The 23,033-nt window shown below is 47.8% G+C and overlaps 1 protein-coding gene across 1 annotated transcript; it reads right to left on the bottom strand.

Moving 5' to 3' along the window:
• Positions 1 to 292: 292 nt before the first annotated feature.
• CERS5 (ceramide synthase 5) lies at positions 293 to 21,208 on the bottom strand (the record flags this gene model as incomplete). Its single annotated transcript, XM_082298937.1, has 10 exons — positions 293 to 1,448; positions 4,109 to 4,265; positions 6,532 to 6,638; positions 7,232 to 7,360; positions 8,638 to 8,730; positions 9,288 to 9,338; positions 9,876 to 9,933; positions 12,814 to 12,944; positions 14,935 to 15,040; positions 21,009 to 21,208. The coding sequence occupies 10 exons, from the start codon at positions 21,206 to 21,208 to the stop codon at positions 1,296 to 1,298; spliced, it is 1,185 nt and encodes a 394-aa protein (XP_082155063.1). The 3' UTR covers positions 293 to 1,295.
• Positions 21,209 to 23,033: the final 1,825 nt, after the last annotated feature.

Genomic DNA, 23,033 nt, shown 5'->3' with positions numbered 1-23,033 from the left:
GTGTGGTGCTGTGTGGTGTCCCCCAAGTCACAGACTGGGCTGGGCTGGGAGGAACCTCAAAGGTCACTCGGTTCCACCCCCCTTCCATGGGCAGGGACACCTTCCACGAGTTCATCACCTCTATTCTGTCCTTCCAGAAAGTTGCAGCAGCTCAGGTGCTCAGGGACAGCCAAGGGACAGACCCTGTCCTCTGTTCTATTTCCTCAAGATGAAACACATCACCCCAAGTTTCTGAAGCAACTTTTAATTGGAGATAAGAGTAAACAACAGTATAAAATGGTAACAACTTGAGAAGTTTCCAAAATTCTGCTCCTGATTGATCGTTTCATTGCCCCCAAGTACCATTGAATAAAAAAAGAGAAGCAAAGCCCATAGTGTGGCTGCTCTTCCAGCCCCAGGTTCCTCCACAGCTCTAACATCAGAGCAGCAACAATCACTTGTCTCAGAGTACAGGAACAAAACATCTCATTTTTTGGAGAGTTAAACCCAGCCCACCAGTTCTGATCCTCCCTCTGGTCCTGGCTTAGCCAACTGAATCCAGCAGGTCTAGAGAAGTCTTCAAAACCACAATTTCAACAGGAAGAAAACAATTAAAAGGCCTGGATTGTGCTGGTTGTCTCAGGGGCAATAAACCACCCCCCTCTCCCCTTGCAGAAGGCTTTGGTCAAGACTTCAGAGGGGGTTTGCAGCACCAAAAGAGGCAGCAGATGCTGGCCTGGTCCCTGGTGACAGCAGAGATGAGCAGCTGGGACCTCCCCAGCAGCCTGGGGCGAGGCAGAGCAGTGGTTCCAGGGCAGCACAGTTCAAAGCTTGGCTGGGAGAAGAGTCTCTGCCTCACCCAGGGCAGTTGGGATGTGGAACCTGCATTCTCCGTGCTCTGAAGTGGCTCTGGACTGCATCAAGAGCAGCTGCACTTGCCTGGAGTGAACTGTCACTGAGTGGCACCAAACCCCGCGGTCTAAACCTGCTCTGCCTTGAGCTGATCCCAGTAAAAGCCAGTTTGTCAAAGACAAAGACACCTCTGCAAATATCAACAGGACTCAGGGGTGGCTTTTGGTACTTCTGAAGTACAAAATGGCTTGAAGTGAAATCTGCAGCTTTGTTTTTGCCCCGGTCTTTGGCTTCATCCCTTGTGCCGTGCAAAGCCTCTGACTGGTCAGGGTTGTGCCCGTTTCGGGTCTGCTGGAGGTTTCTGGGAAAGGGGTTTTTGATTAAAGATCACTTGGGAATGTGGAGCTCAACACAACTAGATATTGAAAGAGAAGTTCGTGTTTGCTCAAGGCCAGCCCAGGGCCTTACTCCTCTCCTGTCCACTGGCCACCGGTCACATGGCCGTTCAGGCGGTTGGAACCGTTACTGGAAGTGCTGAAAATTCCTTTTGTGCTGTTGGAAGTCACATCCTCCTCCTCGGAGCTGCTCTCCACGTCACTGCGGTCATCCTTGGATACCTAAACATTGCCAGCGGAATTGGGTAGTGGGAGAGGAGAAGGGGAGTTGAAAAATTGACAGAAACCAGCAGTTAGAAGGTTGTGTCCATGTGATGAACCACCTTCACTCACATCTACCTCCTACATTTGAGTCTTGGTCAGTTCAACTTCCCAAGAAGGAGCCTGTCATCACATTAGGAACAAGACACAGACACTGAAAAAGACAATTTGTAAAGATGAGTTCCATTTTCCAAATATTCTGTATATCTGTGAAAGCACTTCACTCTTGCTCTCAGCAGATCAGATTGTATTACAGATCTGGCATTGTTCTTGTCTTCCAAGAGCTCCTCTCTAGATCAGTTAAAGACCATTTTTCTAAATAATTTGTTTTGAAGCAAAATTTTCTCATGCCACAATCACAAGTAGGTCCAACAACCAAAAACCAGGAAGGTGTCAGTCTGAGAGAGAACACTTTGTCCTACAGGGAGCAGCTTTGCTATTTTAAAAATTAACCAGCTTTATTTATAACATCACTGCTCGAACAAAGCACCTCCATTTCCACAGCCTGTGCTTCATCTGGGAGATCCCATTTAGGACCAGGAGCCTGTTTGGACAGAGGGATGGAGAACAAAGGCAGTGTCTGATCCAGCAAACACCCGCTCAGAACAGGAGGAGCCTCAGCCCAGGGATCCAGATCTGCTTACAGACTTATGCCTGAGTTCAGAGACTGGCTGCAAATCCAGCTCAGTTTGACTTTCATGTGGATTTTGAACCTTCCCAGGAGGACTTTGGTGCCAGCTGCCCCAAGTGCCACAGCAGGGCCCTGCTCCAGCCCTGCAGAGCCAGAAGGGGAAGGGAAGAGCCCATAAACCCGGCCCCAACTGCAAACACACACCTTGGGTGGTGGCAGGTGCCAGAGCCAAACCTCCCCAGCGCGAGCTGGGCCTGGGGAGCGGCCCCTGCTCTGCCCAAGGCAGCTCCTCACTCTCCTCACTCCCCTCCCTCTGCAGCCAACAGCCCTCAGTAACTCCACGTGCCAGCACTCTGGCTTGCAGCTTTCCAAGGATTCCAGGATTTCACTCTGCTCTGCTCTCCTGGAGTCAGGGTTAGGGCTCTCCAGCAGCAGGAAGCGGTTGAACTCCAAGGGAAGATCTGGCTGGAAGCCAGGTGAAGTTAATGATCTGCAGGAACTTGTTGGATGTCCTGGTTTCTGCCTGTTGCCAGAACTTTTGCTATCTTTCCCCAATCTCCTGCTATATGGAATGTTCAAAGGGTCACTGGAAGGAAGCAGAAATCCCTTGGAAATTTTCCTATTCTTGGGGGAGAAGTGACTGTTTTACTCCTTTTCACAAAAAGGAGTAAATTCCTTCTGCCTTCTCCTCCTCAGTGCGATGCTGATGAGGAGCAAAGACAGAAACTGCAGTGTGTGGGTGTGTAACAGCAGAAAGTGAAGGTTGTGCAGGCAGGTGACAGCAGCTAAGAACAGACCCCAGGACACTGCTCTGACCTTTGGAAAAAACAACATTTTAGCACTCTGTCTGGACCAGGGAGAAAAGGAGAAGGCACCAAAACCCCAAGACCAGGGCTCTGCTTTTGTCTTGGCCTCGACACAGACGTGTTTCAGTGAACAAACAGAACCACAGGTCACACTTACATGCACAGGGTGAAACTGTCCAGCTCCAATCTGGCACAGAGAAAAGGAGAAAAGAATGAAGAAGACAGAGCTTAGAGTCCTTTCTCTGGCTAGGTCACCTGGACAGGAGAGAACCAAGGAAAGGGAAAAGGTGTAGAACTCAGGATACAGAAACAGCTGCAGAGAATGAAAATCAGGCATTTGTAGTAGCAGCTGTGGGGAACAGATGAAGAGCTCGTACCCTGAAACTTGCTGGCCCCCAGAGTGAACCCGAATATTTCTATTTTTAAAGGCCACATTCCATGTGTAGGGGCAGCTGAAGTCAAACACAAAATAATGCAGAGCTGTCAGAGAAACCCAGATCAGAATATCAATATCTGAGAGGAAAAAGCATTTTGATTCAGAGAATCATGGAATGGTTTGGATTGGAAGGACCTTAAAGCTCACCTTGTTCCACCTCCTGCCATGGGCAGGGACACCTTCCAGTATCCCAGGTTGCTCCAAGCCCTGTCCAGCCTGGCCTTGAAGTCGATGATCTTTAGGGTCCCTTCCAACCCAGGCCATTCTGTGATTTTTGACAACCAGCAAACCCCACTGCACCCCTGGGAACCCTTTCCCTGAGTGCTGGAGCTCAGTGCCTGCACTGGCAGATAGAAGCCAGTGAAGATGCACAATCCCCAACACATCCCAAGGACCAAGTGAAGCTGAGAAACATTCTGTACATTCATCCTGTTGTCCAAAAGAGAGCCTGCTACCACCTTAAACTCCAGAGTGTCTAACAAGTCTGCCATAATCGCTATTTTAGGACATTTGAATGTACTGGAAAATTGAGTTATTTCCCTGCCTGCCCAGGAGAGACTCCCTGCCTCTGAACACACCTGGGGACTCAAAAGTAGAGAACAATCAAGGTAAAAAACTGCCATTTTTGTGAACTCCTAACGCAAGTCCCGCAAAAACCAACACCAGCCCTCATTGAAAAGCCCAGTTTCTCATGATTCTTCAATAGGGCTTGTACGAAAGAGGACCCAGAAGCCTCCCTGAGTCTTACCTTGCCTCGCACCAGGGCCTTGGAGGCCGTGCGGATGATGAGGTAAGACCAGATGATGTGCAAGACCTGCAAGATCACCAGGAGCCCGTTGAACAGCCACCAGGAAGGGTAGGGACCGATCAACTCCCAGCTTTCAAACAGGGTTGTGTTCAAAATCCTTAAAGAGATCCAGAAACACATTTCAGATCGGCTGTGCTGGTGCAGGGCTTCCAGCTCTGACTGGAGGTGCCAGGCCAGATGCACAACGGGGTTTGTGTCTCACTGAGCATCTGCTGCTCTGCTCCTGCCAGAGTCAGGAGACTGAGTAAAGCTCATTAGGAACATTTGAACTGAGCAACAAACAGAACATGTGAATGTGCTGCAATTCGGTTACACACACGGATCTGCTGCCAATTTTCTTCTCCAAAGCACAAGCATTTATTTATAACAACTTCACAGGAAGTGATGTCAGGCTGCTCTGGTCACCAAAACAACCGTTAACACCTTCCTGCTTGGGCAGCTTTCACACGGATTTAAAGATCAAAAATCATACCAGAAATAGCATGGGCACAGGAGCAGGGCAGGGACTGTCCCTCCGTGCTGGGCACTGTGAGGCTGTGTCCTGTTCTGGGCCCTCACAGCAAGGGATATTGAGGGGCTGGAGCACATCCAGAGCTGGGAACAGCTGGGGAAAAGGAGGCTCAGGAGGAACCTCCTGGCTCTGCACAACTCCCTGACAGGAGGGGGCAGCTGTGGGGGGTATCAGGCTCTGCTCCCAGGGAACAGGGACAGGACAAGAGGAAAGGGCCTCAGGATGTGCCAGGAAAGGTTCAGGCTGGACATCAGGAGGAATTTTTTCATGGAAAGGGAGGTCAGGCCTTGGAAGGCACTGCCCAGGGAGGTTTGGAGTCCCCATCTCTGGAGGTGCCCAAGGAACAACTGGACATGGCACTCAGTGCTCTGGTGGGGATTGGGTCACAGGTTGGACTCCATGGTCTTGGAGGGCTTTTCCAATCTCAAGGATTCTGGGATCAGGAAGGAATTTTGTTCCCAGAAGGCCTCCCTCCCTTCCTGGGTGCTCTTCTCCTCCTTTGGAGTTTTAGATTCCTCTGGCCAGGCTGGAAGACTCAAAACTGCTTTATAGCCCACATCTTGTGTTTCTTTCATTACTGTTTTGCTGTTCTTGTTGCTGGGAGTTATTGCCAGTCCTTCAGCAATTTAATAAACACTTTAGATTTTATGATGCAAAGAGGTATGGAGAGACCTTTAACAGCCACATTAATTTCACACAGCTTTTAACATTTCACAAGAAAAGCAAAACAAGCCTTTCAAACAAGAACCAAAATCCCCCAAAAGGCAGCTCCAGAAATATTTAACTCATAGCAGGTTTATGAAGGAATTAAATGCAATTCCAGAGATCTGATGATATTTTGCATTACTAATTACAGGAGGGAATACACATGAAGTGAAACAGCACAGGGTCTGCAGTACTGCTGCAGCTTGCCAGATTCCTCTACAAAGCTGAGGAGTGACATTAGAGCCAGTGGAAAACACATTAAAGATTTACAGGATGCTGAGCACTGGTGTGAGGTAAGGGCATCCCCTCATGACAGACAGCAGCTGCAAAAACAACTCTCTTGTCTGTCCCTGGAAGGAGCCTACGAAGAAAAAAGAATTAAAGCTCTTCTTCATCCAGAGTCCTTTGGTGCATTTACTGGAAAATAAGCAAGAGCTTTAACTGCAAGCCTGATCCTAAAGTGAAAGGATTGTTGCTGCCTACCAGGCACCCAAAAAGAATGGGAGTGCCAGGTGTCCATGGAAATAAATACATGCAGTAAAATGGTGTAACCAAATTGTCACCACACACAATAAACAGACAACAGCTCATCAACCAAAGCACCTCTCCAGGTCTGACCTACTGAGGTGAGAGGGAATCTCATTATGGGATGATTCTCTCTAAGCCATTTATCCAGGGTTTTACCTCCCAAGAAACCTCAGACCTATTTCAGGCTCTGAACAGTCACGACACAAGGACAGGACAGAAGTGTCATAAGAATCAGAAACTGCAGTGATGACTAAGCCAGATACAAACAAAAATTACCTCAAGAGACTGTGCCTCACTTGTAATTATTTCTAGAACTTCTTCAGAGAAGCAAAGAATCCTTCAAGCCTCTCAGAGCAGATTCTGGCTGACTCTGTCATCACTGCAGCAGGGGAGGGGCAGCTGTGAATGGGATTCTGGACTCTTCTCCCAGTCCCTCAGCTGACTGGGGAGAGATTTCTTCATGTGCCTATTCAAACCTCCTGCCCCAAAGAGCACTTGGGCCTTGTGCAGCTTCAGGCTGCCTCGAGAGACAGCTGGGATGCTTGGGAAAAGTCTGAAACAAAGGCTCTGCTGAAAGGATTGGGAGAACAACCAAGACCTCCCAGCTCTAGGTGCTTACCAGAAAGGGTAAATGCCCAGCCGGGTCACGATGAACACAACCCCAAAAAGCATGAAGAAAGCATCACACAGGCGTTGGTACTTGGCATAATTGGCCAGTTTTGCAGCCTACAAGAGACAAACATGCCAATATTACTCCCTTTGTGCACGCCTGTAATTACCCAGCTGGAGAGCTGCAAGAAACTCTCAATCACATTTGTACAGTTTGGAACAAAGAGGGATTATTATATTGCATTACTATTTTTATACTATTATTTATATGGTCCTACAAGAACAATGGGAGAGACTATTTACAAGGGCCTGGAGTGACAGGACAAGAGGGAATGGCTTCCCACTGCCAGAGGATATGATCACCCTCCCTGAGAGGGTGCTGAGGCTGTGGCACAGGGTGCCCAGAGAAGCTGTGGCTGCTCCATCCCTGGAAGTGTCCAAGGTCAGGTTGGATGGGACTTGGAGCAACCTGGGACAGTGGAACTGGATGATCTTTAAGGTTCCTTCCAACCCAAACCATTCCATGGTTCTGTGACTCTCACCACTCAAGCAGTTTGGAGGAAAAGCTGACAAGGCTTTGTCAGCTTTTCCTGGTCAGCAGCACAAATTCCATGGCACATTTAATGCAGTTTATCAAGAATGGGAATGTCAGCTTGTTCCCCTGAGATCACACGAGCATTAGGGATGCAAAGATTTGAAAGGAAAATCACCTCCAAGAGGAAATCTGAAGCATCGTGGAGGCATAGCACCAGAGTTCCAACCCGCACCATGTTATTCATGTACGAGAACGTGATGAGTCCGATTGTGGCCAAATGATGGACGAACATGATCAGGAAGTCCTGAAAACAGGAAAACTACAAATGAAGACTCTTTGGCCATCACACAAATGCAAAAGTTTGGAACAGAGCCACCCAACTGAGTCACCGGGGTCCCAGGATTCTTTCGGTTCAGGGTCTGACTCCACAGCAAGCCCAGCTCATCACACTCCCACCGTCTCCACAAAAGCTTCCAAAAAGGTCTCTCAGCTTTGGTGCTGCTCAAGTCAGAGCTCTGCCTGCTCAGGGATCAGCACAGTCTCTCTGGCACACACACCACTATACCTGCAGACCCCATAGAAATGATTCAGAGGACAAGATGACCCTTACTTTTGGCTCCTTGTGGTTTTATAGATACACTGCTCGTCCCCTCAGCTCCTGGCACACATTTAAGTGCTGTCAGTGACCAAACCCTGCCAGGGCAGAGCAGGCAGAGAACACCAGAAAGAACCAGAAGAACAAAAAATGTTTACAATGCCCAATATTCAGGGCTGGTTTGCACTTCAGCCCCCAGGTTCCTGTACCTCCCCCTGCTGCGCTGGGGAATGTCATCCACTTGATAAAGTCAAAATTAACCATTACAGAGTCCCAGAGGTTGTTCATCACTCCCTGTCTGCAGCTCCATTGTATTCCATAGTGCTTCACCTGCTAATATTTCAGCACAGAAAAAAGCCTGGGTAAATTTGGTTTTTTTAACAGCCAATGCAAAAATTGGGATAATTTGCTGCTTTGTGGCTTATGTAAAGGAAGCAATAAGCCAGGATTTACTGGGGACTGTTCTCCAACAGCAACAATAACCAAATCCTGGAACGCAGCGTGACAGAATTAGATCTGAGCAACTGCAACCACTCATCATCTGCTCCTCACACAGATGAGAAATTCCTTTCAAAACCCCATTTATTATTGCCTTAGCGTTTGCCATTTCCTCAGCAGCTTCAGCAAGTACTGCTTTGAGCAGCTCGTTTTCTTGCAAGCCTTCCAGTTAAATCTAATTTTGGGAATGATTTGTTAACTTTTGATTGGGAGGTATTGAGTGATGCTGTTCTTTCCCCTGGAAGGCGAAAGGAACTCAAGGATACCCAAGGCTGCAGGTCAGCCTTGCTCCCCCCTTTTTCCCAGGACTGCATAGTGCTTACTGGAGAGGGGAGGCTCACAAAGGTGTAAATGAAGAAAAAACATAGTTATCACTACATTCTGGCTTTCCTGGCCAGGCACACGCCCATTTTTTTGTTAGTCCTATCTATTTATTATTATTTTCATTATAGCTATTGCGTGGTTAATGCAATTCTGGTTCATCTCACCTTCCGTTTAATGTCTGTAAACTGAGAAAACATGAGGGACCAGTAGAAGGCCAGCTCCAAGATATAGTAATAATAAAGCCTGGATGTTAGAGGCTGGAAAACACACAGAGATAGCACAGTTACAAGACAAAGTAATTCAAAATTTACATTCAAATCACTTTTTTCCTTCCTCCTTTTCCAACCCACTTTGTTCCTCCAGAATAGCTGAGGCACAAGTTAAATCGTTCAGGTTTAATAAAAACAAGCTTAAGCAACAGGCATTTTACTCCAGGCTTACTCACACAAATATTATTGTGTTTGAGCTTTCTTCCAAAGGAGTAAATTCCCTTGTCAATATTTACAACTCCTGCTGAAGCCTCTTGGAGTAGGAAAACCAGGCTCTGGAACAGACTGTGGGCCTCTATGCAGTAAATAAATAAATTACCACTATGATTTTATGCCTTTTTCTCCCACTTTTAATAATCTCAGCAGCAAGTAAACATAAAGTGACTATGAGTCAGATGTATCTGAGGAAACCTTGCTGTTGCCAAACCTAACCAGGATGTAAAGGCACAAAGAGTAAATGCCAGAGTTTTAATCCAGTATCAATAACAAAAATAAAAACTCTAATTGTCCAAAAAGTTGGAGTTTAGGAGGTGTTTCTCTCATACCTGGAAAGGGTAGTTGTACCAGCACTGTCGTGTGTCCCAAAACCAGGGTGCCTAATGGGAACAGGTAAGTTTTTATTATATAGAAATAAGAAGTTCTATGAAACCCCAGTTTGTACTGGGTGTTTTCCTCCCCAGCACCTAAAGGCACCTGACACTACAGCATTGCTTCACTGAAATTTTACCTTCATTCTGCCATTCAAACTACATTTATTGTAAAAAACCCTAGTGATTTAAAATCTAATTTGTGCTGTCAATGTGACTTCTGCTGCAATGGAAATTTCTAGAATAATCATACAGCTCTAATAATAACAAAGACCCAAGGAGATGAACCTGTATCCCTTCAAGAGGGAGAGGAGAAAAAAAAAGCAGCAGCTCTCCATAGCAAAAAAACCCAAACCCCACCTTGTTTTTTCCAACATTCTGGGGTAACACGACAAATAATTTTCTATTATTTCCAAAATGACATATCTGTATAGAAGCTTCCCTAAAGTGTGTGGAAGGTCTTTAACAGAACTCCCAGGATCCCAAATCAGGGATCATTCAGCTGCAACCACACAGAACAACAACAGGGGTAACAGAGCAACTCACCGTCCAGAGAAACCTGATTCCATAAAAAAATATACTTAAATAAAATGTAAATCTCCACCTGGAAAAAGAAGTAAAAAATAAACTTAGGACATAGAAGCAGCTTCTGGTTAACATTTGTAAAGTTAATTGAAATAGCTGGGAGAACCCCCAAATCTGACACCTGAAAAGCTTTCACCCACCTTCATTTCTAAACATTTCAGGTCAGATAAACCTATTGAAGAGTTTTCACACCACCCATGAGCTTGCATCAACAGGCAAATTTGAAATTCAGGGTGAACATGCATCATTCATATGCTTTAAGAGACAACAAGGTAACAACAAGCAAAGTTGTTATCCAGAGGTATCCTAATGTATGTATTTGTCCCTCTTACCTTGTGGCTTTAAGTAGACAAAACCATACTGGGGGAAGAATTGAAAGTTACTGGAAAGGAAAGAAAGCAGCAGAGGAGAAATAAGTCAGGAAAAAATACTGAGGTTCTACTGCACTACAGAGAAAACTGCAGGAGCATGGGGGGAACAGGGAACAAAGAATGGACTGAACAGAGAAGAAAAGGAAGCCAAGGAGTGTCTGTAACTGGGAAAGCCAGAAGGTCGTTCCTGTGGGAACGGGAACGAGCTCTGGGCGGGAGCAGAGAGTGCAGGGGCCTTCCAGGGGATTGACACCCAGTGTGGGCACGTGGGCACACAGACGTGGGCATGGACACACAAACACACATGTGTGCACACAGACATGGGCATGGACACACAAACACCACACACGGGCACACAGACATGGGCATGGACACACAAACACACACGTGTGCACACAGACATGGGCATGGACACACAAACACACGTGGGCACACAGACATGGGCATGGACACACACACACACACGTGGGCACACAGACATGGGCATGGACACACAAACACACACGTGTGCACACAGACATGGGCATGGACACACAAACACACGTGGGCACACAGACATGGGCATGGACACACACACACACACGTGGGCACACAGACATGGGCATGGACACACAAACACACACGTGTGCACACAGACATGGGCATGGACACACAAACACACATGTGTGCACACAGACGTGGGCATGGACACACAAACACACATGTGGGCACACAGACATGGGCATGGACACAAACACACACGTGTGCACACAGACATGGGCATGGACACAAACACACACGTGGGCACACAGACATGGGCATGGACACACAAACACACACGTGTGCACACAGACATGGGCATGGACACACAAACACACACGTGTGCACACAGACATGGGCATGGACACACACACACACGTGGGCACACAGACATGGGCATGGACGCACAAACACCACACACGGGCACACAGACATGGGCATGGACACACAAACACACATGTGTGCACACAGACATGGGCATGGTCACACAAACACACGTGTGTGCACACAGACATGGGCATGGACACACACACACGTGTGCACACAGACATGGGCATGGACACACACACACACACGTGGGCACACAGACATGGGCATGGACACACACACACACGTGTGCACACAGACATGGGCATGGACACACACACACACACGTGGGCACACAGACATGGGCATGGACACACACACACACGTGGGCACACAGACATGGGCATGGACACACACACACACACACGTGGGCACACAGACATGGGCATGGACACACAAACACACACGTGTGCACACAGACATGGGCATGGACACACAAACACCACACGCGGGCACACAGACATGGGCATGGACACACACACACATGTGTGCACACAGACGTGGGCATGGACACACAAACACCACACGTGGGCACACAGACATGGGCATGGACACACAAACACCACACGTGTGCACACAGACGTGGGCATGGACACACAAACACCACACGTGTGCACACAGACGTGGGCATGGACACACAAACACGTGGGCACACAGACGTGGGCATGGACACACAAACACCACACGTGGGCACACAGACGTGGGCATGGACACACAAACACCACACACGGGCACACAGACATGGGCATGGACACACAAACACACATGTGCACACAGACATGGGCATGGACACACAAACACCACACACGGGCACACAGACATGGACATGGACACACAAACACACACGTGGGCACACAGACATGGGCATGGACACACAAACACACGTGGGCACACAGACATGGGCATGGACACACAAACACACACATGTGCACACAGACATGGGCATGGACACACAAACACACGTGGGCACACAGACATGGGCATGGACACACACACACACACACGTGTGCACACAGACATGGGCATGGACACACACACACACACGGGCACACAGACATGGGCATGGACACACACACACACACACGTGTGCACACAGACATGGGCATGGACACACAAACACCACACGTGGGCACACAGACGTGGGCATGGACACACACACACCACACGTGGGCACACAGACATGGACATACACACACGTGTGCACACAGATGTGGGCATGGACATACAAACACACACCCATGTGCACACACAGACGGACACACATGTGCACACAGACACACACACACACAGACATGGACACACAAACACACACGTGGGCATGGACACACACGTGAGCACACACACACACACACGGACATGGACACACGTGAGCACACACACACACTCTCAAGTGCCATGAAGGAGCTGGCCCAGCATCTAAAGCTGCTCAGCACTGACTCCTGTACCCCATTCTGGTCTCTCAGGCACGCCCACAAAATATTTTACAATTTTAATATTTTACAATTTTAAAACCTCCTTTAACTGCCCCTGTTTGCTTGTACACGGATTTTGGCCCTGGTCTGGCAGAGCAGCTGCCCCCAGGCCCAGCTAGAGGAGAACACACAGCCAGAGCTCTAAGATGAAGCCCCTCTGCACAAACATACATGCTCTCACAAAATTTAGTGAGGGTGGTGGGTTTGTCCTGGTTCCTCCGATGCCGAAACCAGCGCTGGATCTTTCGGACATCCCAGTCCAGCTGCTTGGACAAGCCTTCTAACCTTTTTCCATCTGGAGACTGAAGGAAAATGAAACAAATGTCATTTCTCCCACTCCTCAACCTACTTGCAGTCCTGCATTGTGACAGAAATAATGCACAGATAACAAAAAGCACTCCAGGAAGGGACCATAGAGAGTCTGGAAGCAAGAACCCATTGCCACAAATGGTCATTCAGGTTTAACCTTCATAAGCCACTAATTACTTAATTACTCAGAGTGGTTTTGGTTGAGCATTTCCTCACCTATTTCATCAGTTGACAGCACGTTAAGACAAAGAATGTGACTGTTCAGCGTTAATTTGGGGGGAGGAGCTGTAAAGTTTCCTGTCCTACCTTTTAAAGCTGCACAACAATTCAAGCAGCCCAGAACTCAGAAGGAGCAAAGCTGAAGATGTTTAAGGGTTGCTACTCACAGCAAGGACAGGGAAACTTTAAAGTAAGAGTTGGTTTAACACAGTAGATATTTGTATATTCCAAAAGGGCATTGTAGAAACTGTGGTATTTCTGTTATCAAAGTTTACAAATGAAAATATATTTGAAGACTGAAACACTTCCATGACAAATATAGATGTAATATATCCCTGTTCTCCACCTGGGAACTCTACTGGGATTTTGTCTGAATGAACACAAATGGATTTATCAAAGTGAACCAAACCTGGTAACTCCCTCTACAATGGCCCAGGAGTGAGATAATTCAGACCAGCTCTGCCAGGGAGCTCTACCACTGAAAGATGATAAACACATTTTACTATTTGAGTTACATACAAACCACGAAAGCTACGCAGAATGCTGATTTAATACAAAATCATCAGTCTGTCCAGCTGAAAAACAAAACCAAGAGTAACTGGATTTTCAGCCTTGAGACCACGACTGCCCTGTCACTCCACCACACCACATCTCTTAGCACCTTCCTGGGATTTAATGGCTGGGGCACTGGGAAAGCACCTGCCTCCAAGGGGAATTCAGAGCTCCCAGCTCAGAGCAGCAGTGAAATCCTTCCCCTGCACCAGGGCCACCCCCAGCCTGACTCTCCAAACCCAACAGAAGCCACAGCACACTGGGACAGTGAAAGGTTTCGTAAGCCAGACAAATTCTGCACAGTCTGTGACACCTCCTGGGTTTTCTAAACATTAATTTCAAGGACATCCCCTACATTAAAGTTCTCCCAACAAAGGGCATCAGATGCTGGGGATTTTTCAGTTCACACGGCATTCCAAATGCCTCAAAACTTTCATGTTCCCACAAGGCAAGGTTTTTGAGGTTTTTATAGAATTTCCCTTTATCTGCTCCAGTAGATGAGGTTCAGCATCACCAGATCTCAACAGAAAACCTTCCATTTTGTTATCTTTAATGAAATTCTATTGCACTTATTCAGTATTGAATAAAATACAGTGGGATTCTGTAATTCTGTAGTGGTGTAGGCCCGTGAGCTTAAGGGAAGGAAGGGCCAGGAAACAACCCAAAGAAACACCTCCTGCCACCATTAAATGTCCTGCCCTTCATCTGGACATACTTCATTGACTCAACACTTCCCTGAATAACCCACTTCCACTGATGACTGCTGTCTGGGTTCACAGTAAATGGTAAAAATGAGAGGAAGACACTCACAATAAAACCAGTAAAATCAGAAAAGGAACTGAGCTCAAGAAAAAGAGGAACACTTTCCCAATAAAAGTGGTAGATGCTGGGAAATCCCTTGTTAAACCAAGAATCCCCACGGTACAACTTGGACCAAAGGCAGGGAACCAAAGGAAGAAGCTCAGACCTGTCTACAAGGGGAACATTTGTATTCCAAAGATGGAAACACACATGGCTCAGCTGTACAGGGAATTTACTTTGCTACCACAAGGACATGCCAAAGGCAAAGTAAAACCAGAATGAGCCCACTCGTGGATGCACAGTGTGAAATGTGCATCTCAAACCAGAAAAGTGGAAGCAAAAAGCCCCCTCGTGACACTTCCAGGCTTCCATTCCCTTTGGAATGGAGGAGGAATTTGAAGCGTGACTCACCTTAGTGATGGATGTAAACACTTTCTCTAAAATTGCATTGGGCTGGGCTCTGTGAGGTCCACTGTCCTGAATGCCAAGGTTTATGGCACATGGCTTGGCAATAAACCTGCAAGAATTCCCCAGAAAGAGCTGGATTAAAACGAGACATTTATTTCCCTCCTTTGCCTGAATCACAAGGACCTGGATTTGTCACCAACTGCAAAACCTGGTGAAAAAGCTTTTGAAATCTCCACTCCACCAATTCCCAGGTGAAGAAATTTCTTTTATTAGTCCATATGGTAACTGCAGACAGCACATACTGTGCACATCAGAACGAAAAATTTAATCTTAATGCCCTTGGCTTGTAAGGATCCGAATGTGCTCCCCAGGGGGATTCTCATTCCTCAGCAATAAAACAACAGACTGATAGCAGTCTGCTGTGAACAGAAATGCTGGAGATGAAGCCCTAAAACAAAGTATCTTGTTTCCAAAACAGGCCTTGGTGTCACATAGCTCAGAAAAAAAGGGAAGTTCAAGTGACACAGCTCCCAAAAGAAACTTGGGTTTTTTTAATTTTCTTTTTGTCTTTGGGAAAAATAAAGCGGCTTGTTTCCTTCAGGACAGAGAGGAAGATGCAAGTCCCCCAGTCTGAAAGATCCCTGATCTCGGGATCTCATCCATCCCACGTGCTCTGTGTATTCCAAACTGATTTAACTCTTCCTGGATTTTATAGGACAGACTCTGGAAACAAGCCTGGGTTTGCAGCTAAAACGAATTTAAACATGTTCAAAATTACCAGGTTTTGCTGCACCTTTGTCTCAGAATGGGCTCAGGGTTCCAAGAGAAATGTCTGCATTACCTGACATGTGAATTGTTCCTCTCCTGTTGGTGGGCAAAAGCGGGGGTTGAAGGAGCAATATTTAGTATTTTTTTATCAGTTATTTTGAGAAAGAATCTGTTTCTCAAAACAATTTTGAAAAGGACATAACATTTGTACCATTAAAACCATTTTGCTTTCAAAAAGAGATTGTTTCAGAGAGAGCTAAGCCAAAATTACACATATTTAGGAGCCTCCCAGTGCCATCAAGCAGAAAATGCTGCTTTCTCCAACCACAATCATTATGATTTCTCCTTGTGCTTAAAAGGAAAGATTAAAATTCAGGAGAATCGTGGCTCTAAATGCTCCAACAGCAATTATTCTCAGGAATACTCACTTAGTGCTTCAGGAACAAATATCTGTGGCTGTGTTTAAGAACAGTCCTAGGTTGTGGGGTTTTCCCTTGAGGAATTACAGATCAGCTTGTGACTGATCCCAAAGGAACACCCAGCTCTCAGAAAACACTAAACAAATGACAGACACTGCAGGCCCAGGCTTCCCTGTCTGTCCCAGTTCTTCATGTCTCTACCCAGCATCCCAGAGGTTGAAAAATCCCTCCAGGACCACCGAGTCCAAGCTGTGCCAAATCCCCACCTTGTCCCCAGCCCAGAGCGCTGAGTGCCACGTCCAGGCCTTCCTTGGACACCTTCAGGAATGGGGACTCCAAACCTCCCTGGGCAGCACTTTCCAAGGCCTGACCACCCTTTCCATGAAGAAATTCCTCCTGATGCCCAACCTGACCCCTCTGTCAGGGAGCTGTGCAGAGCCAGAAGGTCCCCCCTGAGGCTCCTTTTCTCCAGGCTGAGCCCCGCTGCTCCCTCAGACTCTCTTTGTGCTCCAGACCCTTCCCAGCTCTGCTCCCATCTCTGGACACGCTAAACTACATTTCAACACCCACAGCTTTAAAAAAAAAAAATAATTAAAAAATAAAAAAGGAAGGAGTGATTTCCTTTGAGCTTGGCTCCAAAGGCTCACAGCTTCCGCCATAATCCAGACCACCAGCCAGAAATCGCGTCCTGATGTTATGAAACATTTGGCAAGACCCCCACAAAAATGTAAAGTATTAAAAAATATATATAAAGTATTGAACATCTTTATACTCTGCTTTCCTACAGGATGTACCACAAGTGCAGCACAGAAGTTCACATGTGCAATTACAGGATTACAAAGAGTTTTATTTCATTTTCTGGGACACAGTGCTAAACAGCTCTACAAACAAAAAAACCCCACCAAACCTGGCCTGAAGGTACTCAGTTTGGATGGTTACCTCATATCAGAGAGGAAACCGAAAAAAATCTAAAAATCTGCACATTCACAGAATCCCATGGAATAGCTGGGGTTGGAAGGCACCTCTGGAAATCATCTACTCCAACCCTCTAACAAGACAGGATCAGCTAGAGCAGATTAATTTAATTAATTTATTATCATTAGGGTCTTCTTTTGGCTTAAAAACAAGTAAAGAGGACAAGGAATGATTAGGAAAGCTCACAGTGATCCATACAAAGTCTGGGCATTATTGTAGAAGGCAAAAGGAAAGAAGAAACAGATTCTGCCCAGGAAAACAAAAGAAATAATGCAAACAAAACTCAAAACTTTACAGGAAACTGGTCCTCAGCACTAGGCCTACTTCACTAAGAGGCTTCAGGATAAATAGGCTGTTTCCAGAAATCAGGAGGTGGGGAAAATAAAAATCAGAAGGAAGGCACAGGCTATGGACACTGCCCAGGGCTCAAGCACCTGGTGAAAAAGAGCAACCCAGAACCCACAGACATTTACAGGGGCACTGAAAGTGCCAGACACCAACAGACAGACACTGGAAAAGGGACGTGGTCCCAGTCACAAAAATGGGAAGGAAAAAGGACTGCATGGATTTCCCCACTTTTAAGGAAGTCTGACCCAGTCATAATGGAGCTTCTGGAGCTCCTCAAGCTCCAGGCAGGTGATGCCTGGCCTTCCATGGGGCTCCTGACCAGATGGGGATTTACCTGGACAACGCTCCTGAGTCCACTCCACAGCCACAGTGCAACTGCTTGGACCATTTGCAGGTGGAATGTGAAGTGAATGGTCAATCCTGTGCTCAGCCAGGAAAGTCCCAAGCTGACCTGCTATTTAGGTAAACTCACCAAGGTAAACTCACACTTTAAACTGCTGTGGCACTTCAAGTTTTTGGTCCCAGAGCAGATTTTCAGATGTGTTTTGCACTGGATCCTACAGTGACAAAGTTCTGCACAACCCCCAAAATAGGAAAAAATACTGCCCAGACAGTAGAATTTCCATTCTTGGGGATATTCAAACTGAACAGCAGAAGACCACAGGCGACCTGAGCTGTCTGAATGCCGGCCTTGCTTTGAGGAGAGGATTGGATGAGGCGGCCTTGGAAGGTCCCTTTTAATCTAAATGATTTTATGATTGCACAGAAATCTTAACAGCAACAAACTATACCCAAGGTCAACCTACTGCCACACCTTCCAGCAAGAAATTATCATCACATAAACACTTCTGTTAAACTTTTATCAACAGAGATCGGCTCACACCTGAGCCTACCTTTTTCACACTAATTGTTAATGCAGACTGATTTTAAAACCAACACCTTTTCAAGTCCACAGACTCATACGTTATAACAAATAGTTCTCAGGCATGTTGTGCTTCACAAAAAGGCACAATCTGTTTTTATGGAACATTCCAGTTTGGCTGGTGACTCTCTATTACAGCTCTGAAAGGAAGAACAATCTCCAAAGTGAGATTTATTAAATGTGCGCTCGTTGAGTTTGTATTTCCATCATCTCTCAATTTCATTGTGTTAAGATTTAACCACCTCATTCCACAATAGACCTGATGAAGTAACATCTCAAATCATCTTTTTCTCCCCCTCCCCAGCTGGAGCACAAGCTGCAGATCCTTCCTCAGACCTGTCCAGTAACACCCACAGCTGGTTCCAAAGAGTGTTCCAGTACAGCTAGAAAACACCACATCCAGGTTTTTGCAGACACCTGGGATTTTTTTTTTCTTTTGTGCCTGCAGTGAGACAAGATGTGCAAGGAGAAATACTGAAAAGGATAATCAAGGATAAAAAATATAAACCCAAATTTATGGGCAGAAGTCTTTCTTTTTGCTGACTGGACAAAAATCCTCACCCTGCCACTGTCTTTACCCTCCTGTACAAGTCCTGCCTCATCCCTACAGTCAGAAACTGCCCACAGACAGACAAACTAATGATTATTTTGTCAGTGTTATGATGTAACAGGTAATTTTCAGTGGAATTCTAACTAACAGAAATGTGTCAGTGTTACAAGTGCTGTAGCACAAAGCACTTCCTCACACTGAGGAGCTACAAAAGGAGAGAGAAAAGAAGCAGCTAAACTAAAAGAGCTGCATGAGTCTGCAATTCAAATTCTGAGTCACCAAGTGCAACTGCCAAATGTGTGTCAAGAAAGACATTTGACACAAAAATCAAAGCCTGAATTGGGATGAATGCACCACAGGAGTTTATTGAGATAAAGCTGAACTTTAACGACATGTTCAAAGTGGATGGAGGAAACAGAAAGGAGTTTATTCAAAGATATGTACTTTTAAAATAAACACACTAAAAACTGCCTGGGATGTGCTGTCACAAATTGCTTTTACTTTGGGATACCACCGAGACACAGCTGAGATCAGGAACAACCCCCTCAGGAACCAGACCTCGGCCTCTGAGTTTTGCTCTGCAGGCTCAGGAGTTAAATCATCATTTGACTCCACCCTAAATTAACACCACAAAAGAAATTTCATAAACCAGGGAGACACTATCAGGACAAAGTAAATGCTGCCTGGAGGACTGTGCCATTAGGTGTAGTAGGATGCGCTGCATGTCCCCCAACAACTCCAGGAAAAGAGAATATTCTGCACCTCTTCCCCAGACTGACACCTGGACTAAGGACCTCCCTACAACATCCTTTTCAGGGGTATCATTGTGTCTCACAACCTCCTTTCCTTATGTACTGGCAAGTACCAAGGTTTGGCCAGAACCAGCAGCACACCAAGCTGAGATGGGAGTGTTATGTGTGTTCCTGGGTCCTCTGCACTGGTCTTCTGAAGCCTTTTTTTCCCTAAGGGCAGAAAGATAGGATGGGGAAGAAAGAGCCTCTCAAGTTTCTTTCCTGTCTGCTGACCTGCTTCATTTTCCTCCATACTTGCCATCTTTTTACTTCATCCCAACCACCTCTTCTTAATTTCTGAAGGCTCAGGAAAATTCACACCTCTTAAAGAAAACCCACAGAAAAAAACCCAACTCAATTCTCACTCACTTTAATCCTGCAGCCCTTTTCATGCTTAGAAATACCTATGGAATCATAGAATGGTTTGGGTTGGAAAGGACCTTAAAGTTTATCCAGTCCCACCCCTACCATGAGCAGAGACACTTTCCACTAATCCAGGTTACTCCAAGCCCATCCAACCTGGCCAACTTCTGCCCTTTCAAAGCAGAAATTTAAGATTAGATCAATGTTTAATGAACCACCTGAACAGCAATACAGAGTGTCTTGGTCCGTTTCACCTAAGGGTTTCCTAAGTAAGCCGCTTTACTAATTAATATCTCTGCCACCCACACACTGCTGTGGGAGATCCGCACCACACGCAGATCTACCTCTGCCCCAGGGCTAAGTTCGCATGTTTATGGATGCCCAGGTAAATGAGGAATCCCGTATTACACCTGTTTATGGGCAGAGATGACGATCCGCACTCACATCCATCCTGCCTGAGACGAGGGACAGCCACAAAATATTTAATGATACATCGGGCCATGTGAGCCCTATTTCCTCATCCAGGAACTCAGGGAAAGTACAATAAAGCACACACGGAAGCCAAGTGCGGAGCAGCAGCAGCCGCCAGCTCTGCCCGTCACCCCAGCGAGGTTCTCCTGGGCAGGAGCAGGAATGAAAGTGAATTCCTATATAAAAAACGGCACTTCTCTTGCACTACCTCAGCACCGCCAGACTGGAAGGGCCTCTCGTTATCCAGACCCAGGGCAGCGGAGCCCCACGGGCTAGTGCATGTCACGACAGACACGGCTCCCGCGACAGATTCCCGATTACACAATGTCTCCTTTCCACACACGAAGGGCCTCGCGGAGGCCCCGAAGGATGCGGGGGAGCCCCCTCCGGGCCGCCCCCCGGCCCAGCCCGCTGCTCGCAGACCCCGGCGCCTCCCGGCCCCGCCGCGCCGGGGGCGGCCCCGCGCTCACCTCTCGAAGAGCAGCCGCACGGCGAAGATGCCGAGCGCCAGCGGGAAGGCGGAGAGGACGTGAGCGGCCCGCGGGTACTGCAGCCCGCTGCCCGGCGGGCCCGGCTCGCCAGCCAAGTCCGCCCACGTCACGTTGTGCGGGAGCCAGAACCGTTCGTTCCAGAACCAGGCCCGCAGCGCCGCCGCCGCGGCCGCCGCCATCTTCCACCTCCCGCCGCCGCGCTCCGGCGGCCGCCACAGACACGGGGGCGGGGCCGAGCGCCAGCCCCGCCCCGCCCCTCGCGGCCGCAGCGAATCGGGCGGCCGCCACGGCCCGAGGGGGCGGGGCTCGGCGAGACCGCGCCCCTCGCCGCCTCTGGCCCCCGCTCCGGCCCTCCCGCCGCCGCCACCGCCTCCGCCACAGGGGCGGGCGCCGCTGACACACGGGCGGGCGGAGCTGGGAGAGGCCGCGCCTTTCATCGCACGGCCCGTGAGGGGCGGTGGGGTTCGGGTAGACCGCGCCCCTGTTTTGCATCACCGATCCCCTCATTGCATCGCCCGCCACAGCCCACAGGCGGTGCGGAGCTGGGACGAGGCTATGCCCCTTATCGTCTCGCCCCGCCCCTCCCGGCGGCCGCAGTTCTGGCGGTCGCCACAGCCACCAAACGAGGCTAAAACGCGGTCCCGCCCTTCACCGCCACACTTCATCGCGCCCGTCACTGCGGCCGCCGCTCGCGGGGCGGGGCCGGTGCTCCCGGGGGTTCCGCGGGCCCCCCGCGCGGCCCGTTAGTTTGGAGCATGCGCAGTGCGGCGCTCCTGCGTTCCCGCCGGCGCGGGGCGCGCGGGCTCGTGAGGGGGAAGCGCGCGCGCGGTGCCGCCATCGCCTCGGCGCTCCCTGAGGGAACAGAGCTAGAGTGACAGTAAAGAGAGTCGCAGAAAACACGGCGACAAAGTCAGAGCCACTGAGCCACAGAATATCCTGAGGTGGAAGGGACCCGCAAGGATCGCCAAAGTCCGACTCCTGGCCCTGCACTGGACACCCCAACAATCCCACCGTGACAAGGCCGTAACGTTGATGCTTCACGCACTGCTGAGCCCTCGGGGTTTCCACAAGCAGAGAGGACTTCTAACTGGTAAAAGTCCTCAAGGCAGCAAGACAGGGCAGTAAACGATCCATCGTTAGTGTAATGTCTCTTTTGGCACCTGTCCAGTGGAGAACAGATTAAATGGCCCATTAAGCACTCAAATACTATGATAACTAATAGATTCAAGGATAGACTAATTTATGATCTATTCACCTGGGATTTTTTTTTAATCAATCACTTCATTTAGAAGTACCCTGTGTGCTAATTTCTCCTTGAAGATGTTCAGCTGGTCTCAGTGACCAGGTGTGGGTCCCTGTATGTCAGAGACTCACAGATGCCTCAGATTTAACTAGAATTAATGATTTTCTGATTACAGTCTCTGGTAAGTGCAGCCAATATTGCTTTGGTATCACGTAACCGGGAAGACACTGTAAAATTCAATTGCGTTTCCTAAGAAACAAGCAGTTGGCATATTCCATAAATCCAAGTCCACGACAAATAGTCTTCCCTCCCTTTTCAAACAGCACCATTTCCAGTCAGAGAGATCTCTGGTTGCTTAGCAATTTGAGGAAATCTGATACTAAATGGATTTTGTTAGGAACAGAGAAAGGTGACAGAAAGCAACTTGGATTTGTGCATCAGCTTTTTTAGCTTTTTCTCTGTACAAAGCAAGTCTTACTTCCCCATCCAAAAGAAAGGAAAATGAGCACTAGGTTGTGGAACTGCTGCCACCTTCCAACTAGGCAGCAGGCTTTTCCCTTCTCCTTCCCAATATCCATGTCATACACATGAGCATTTCCTCATGCTGCTGCAGAACTTTCACTGCATTGCTTCTGGCTCTTATACCTCTATCCCAACCAAACCCATCTCAGGCTCAAGTGACAGTAACTTAAATAAAAAGCAGCTGATAGGAAGAGGGGAAAAAAACCTCAGTTGTCCTCAGCTGTCCTCGAGAGCCACCT

Source organism: Coloeus monedula, assembly GCF_965178545.1.
Source record: "Coloeus monedula genome assembly, chromosome: 30".
Taxonomy (NCBI): Eukaryota; Metazoa; Chordata; class Aves; order Passeriformes; family Corvidae; genus Coloeus; species Coloeus monedula.
This window is presented reverse-complemented; position numbering and strand designations above follow the sequence as displayed.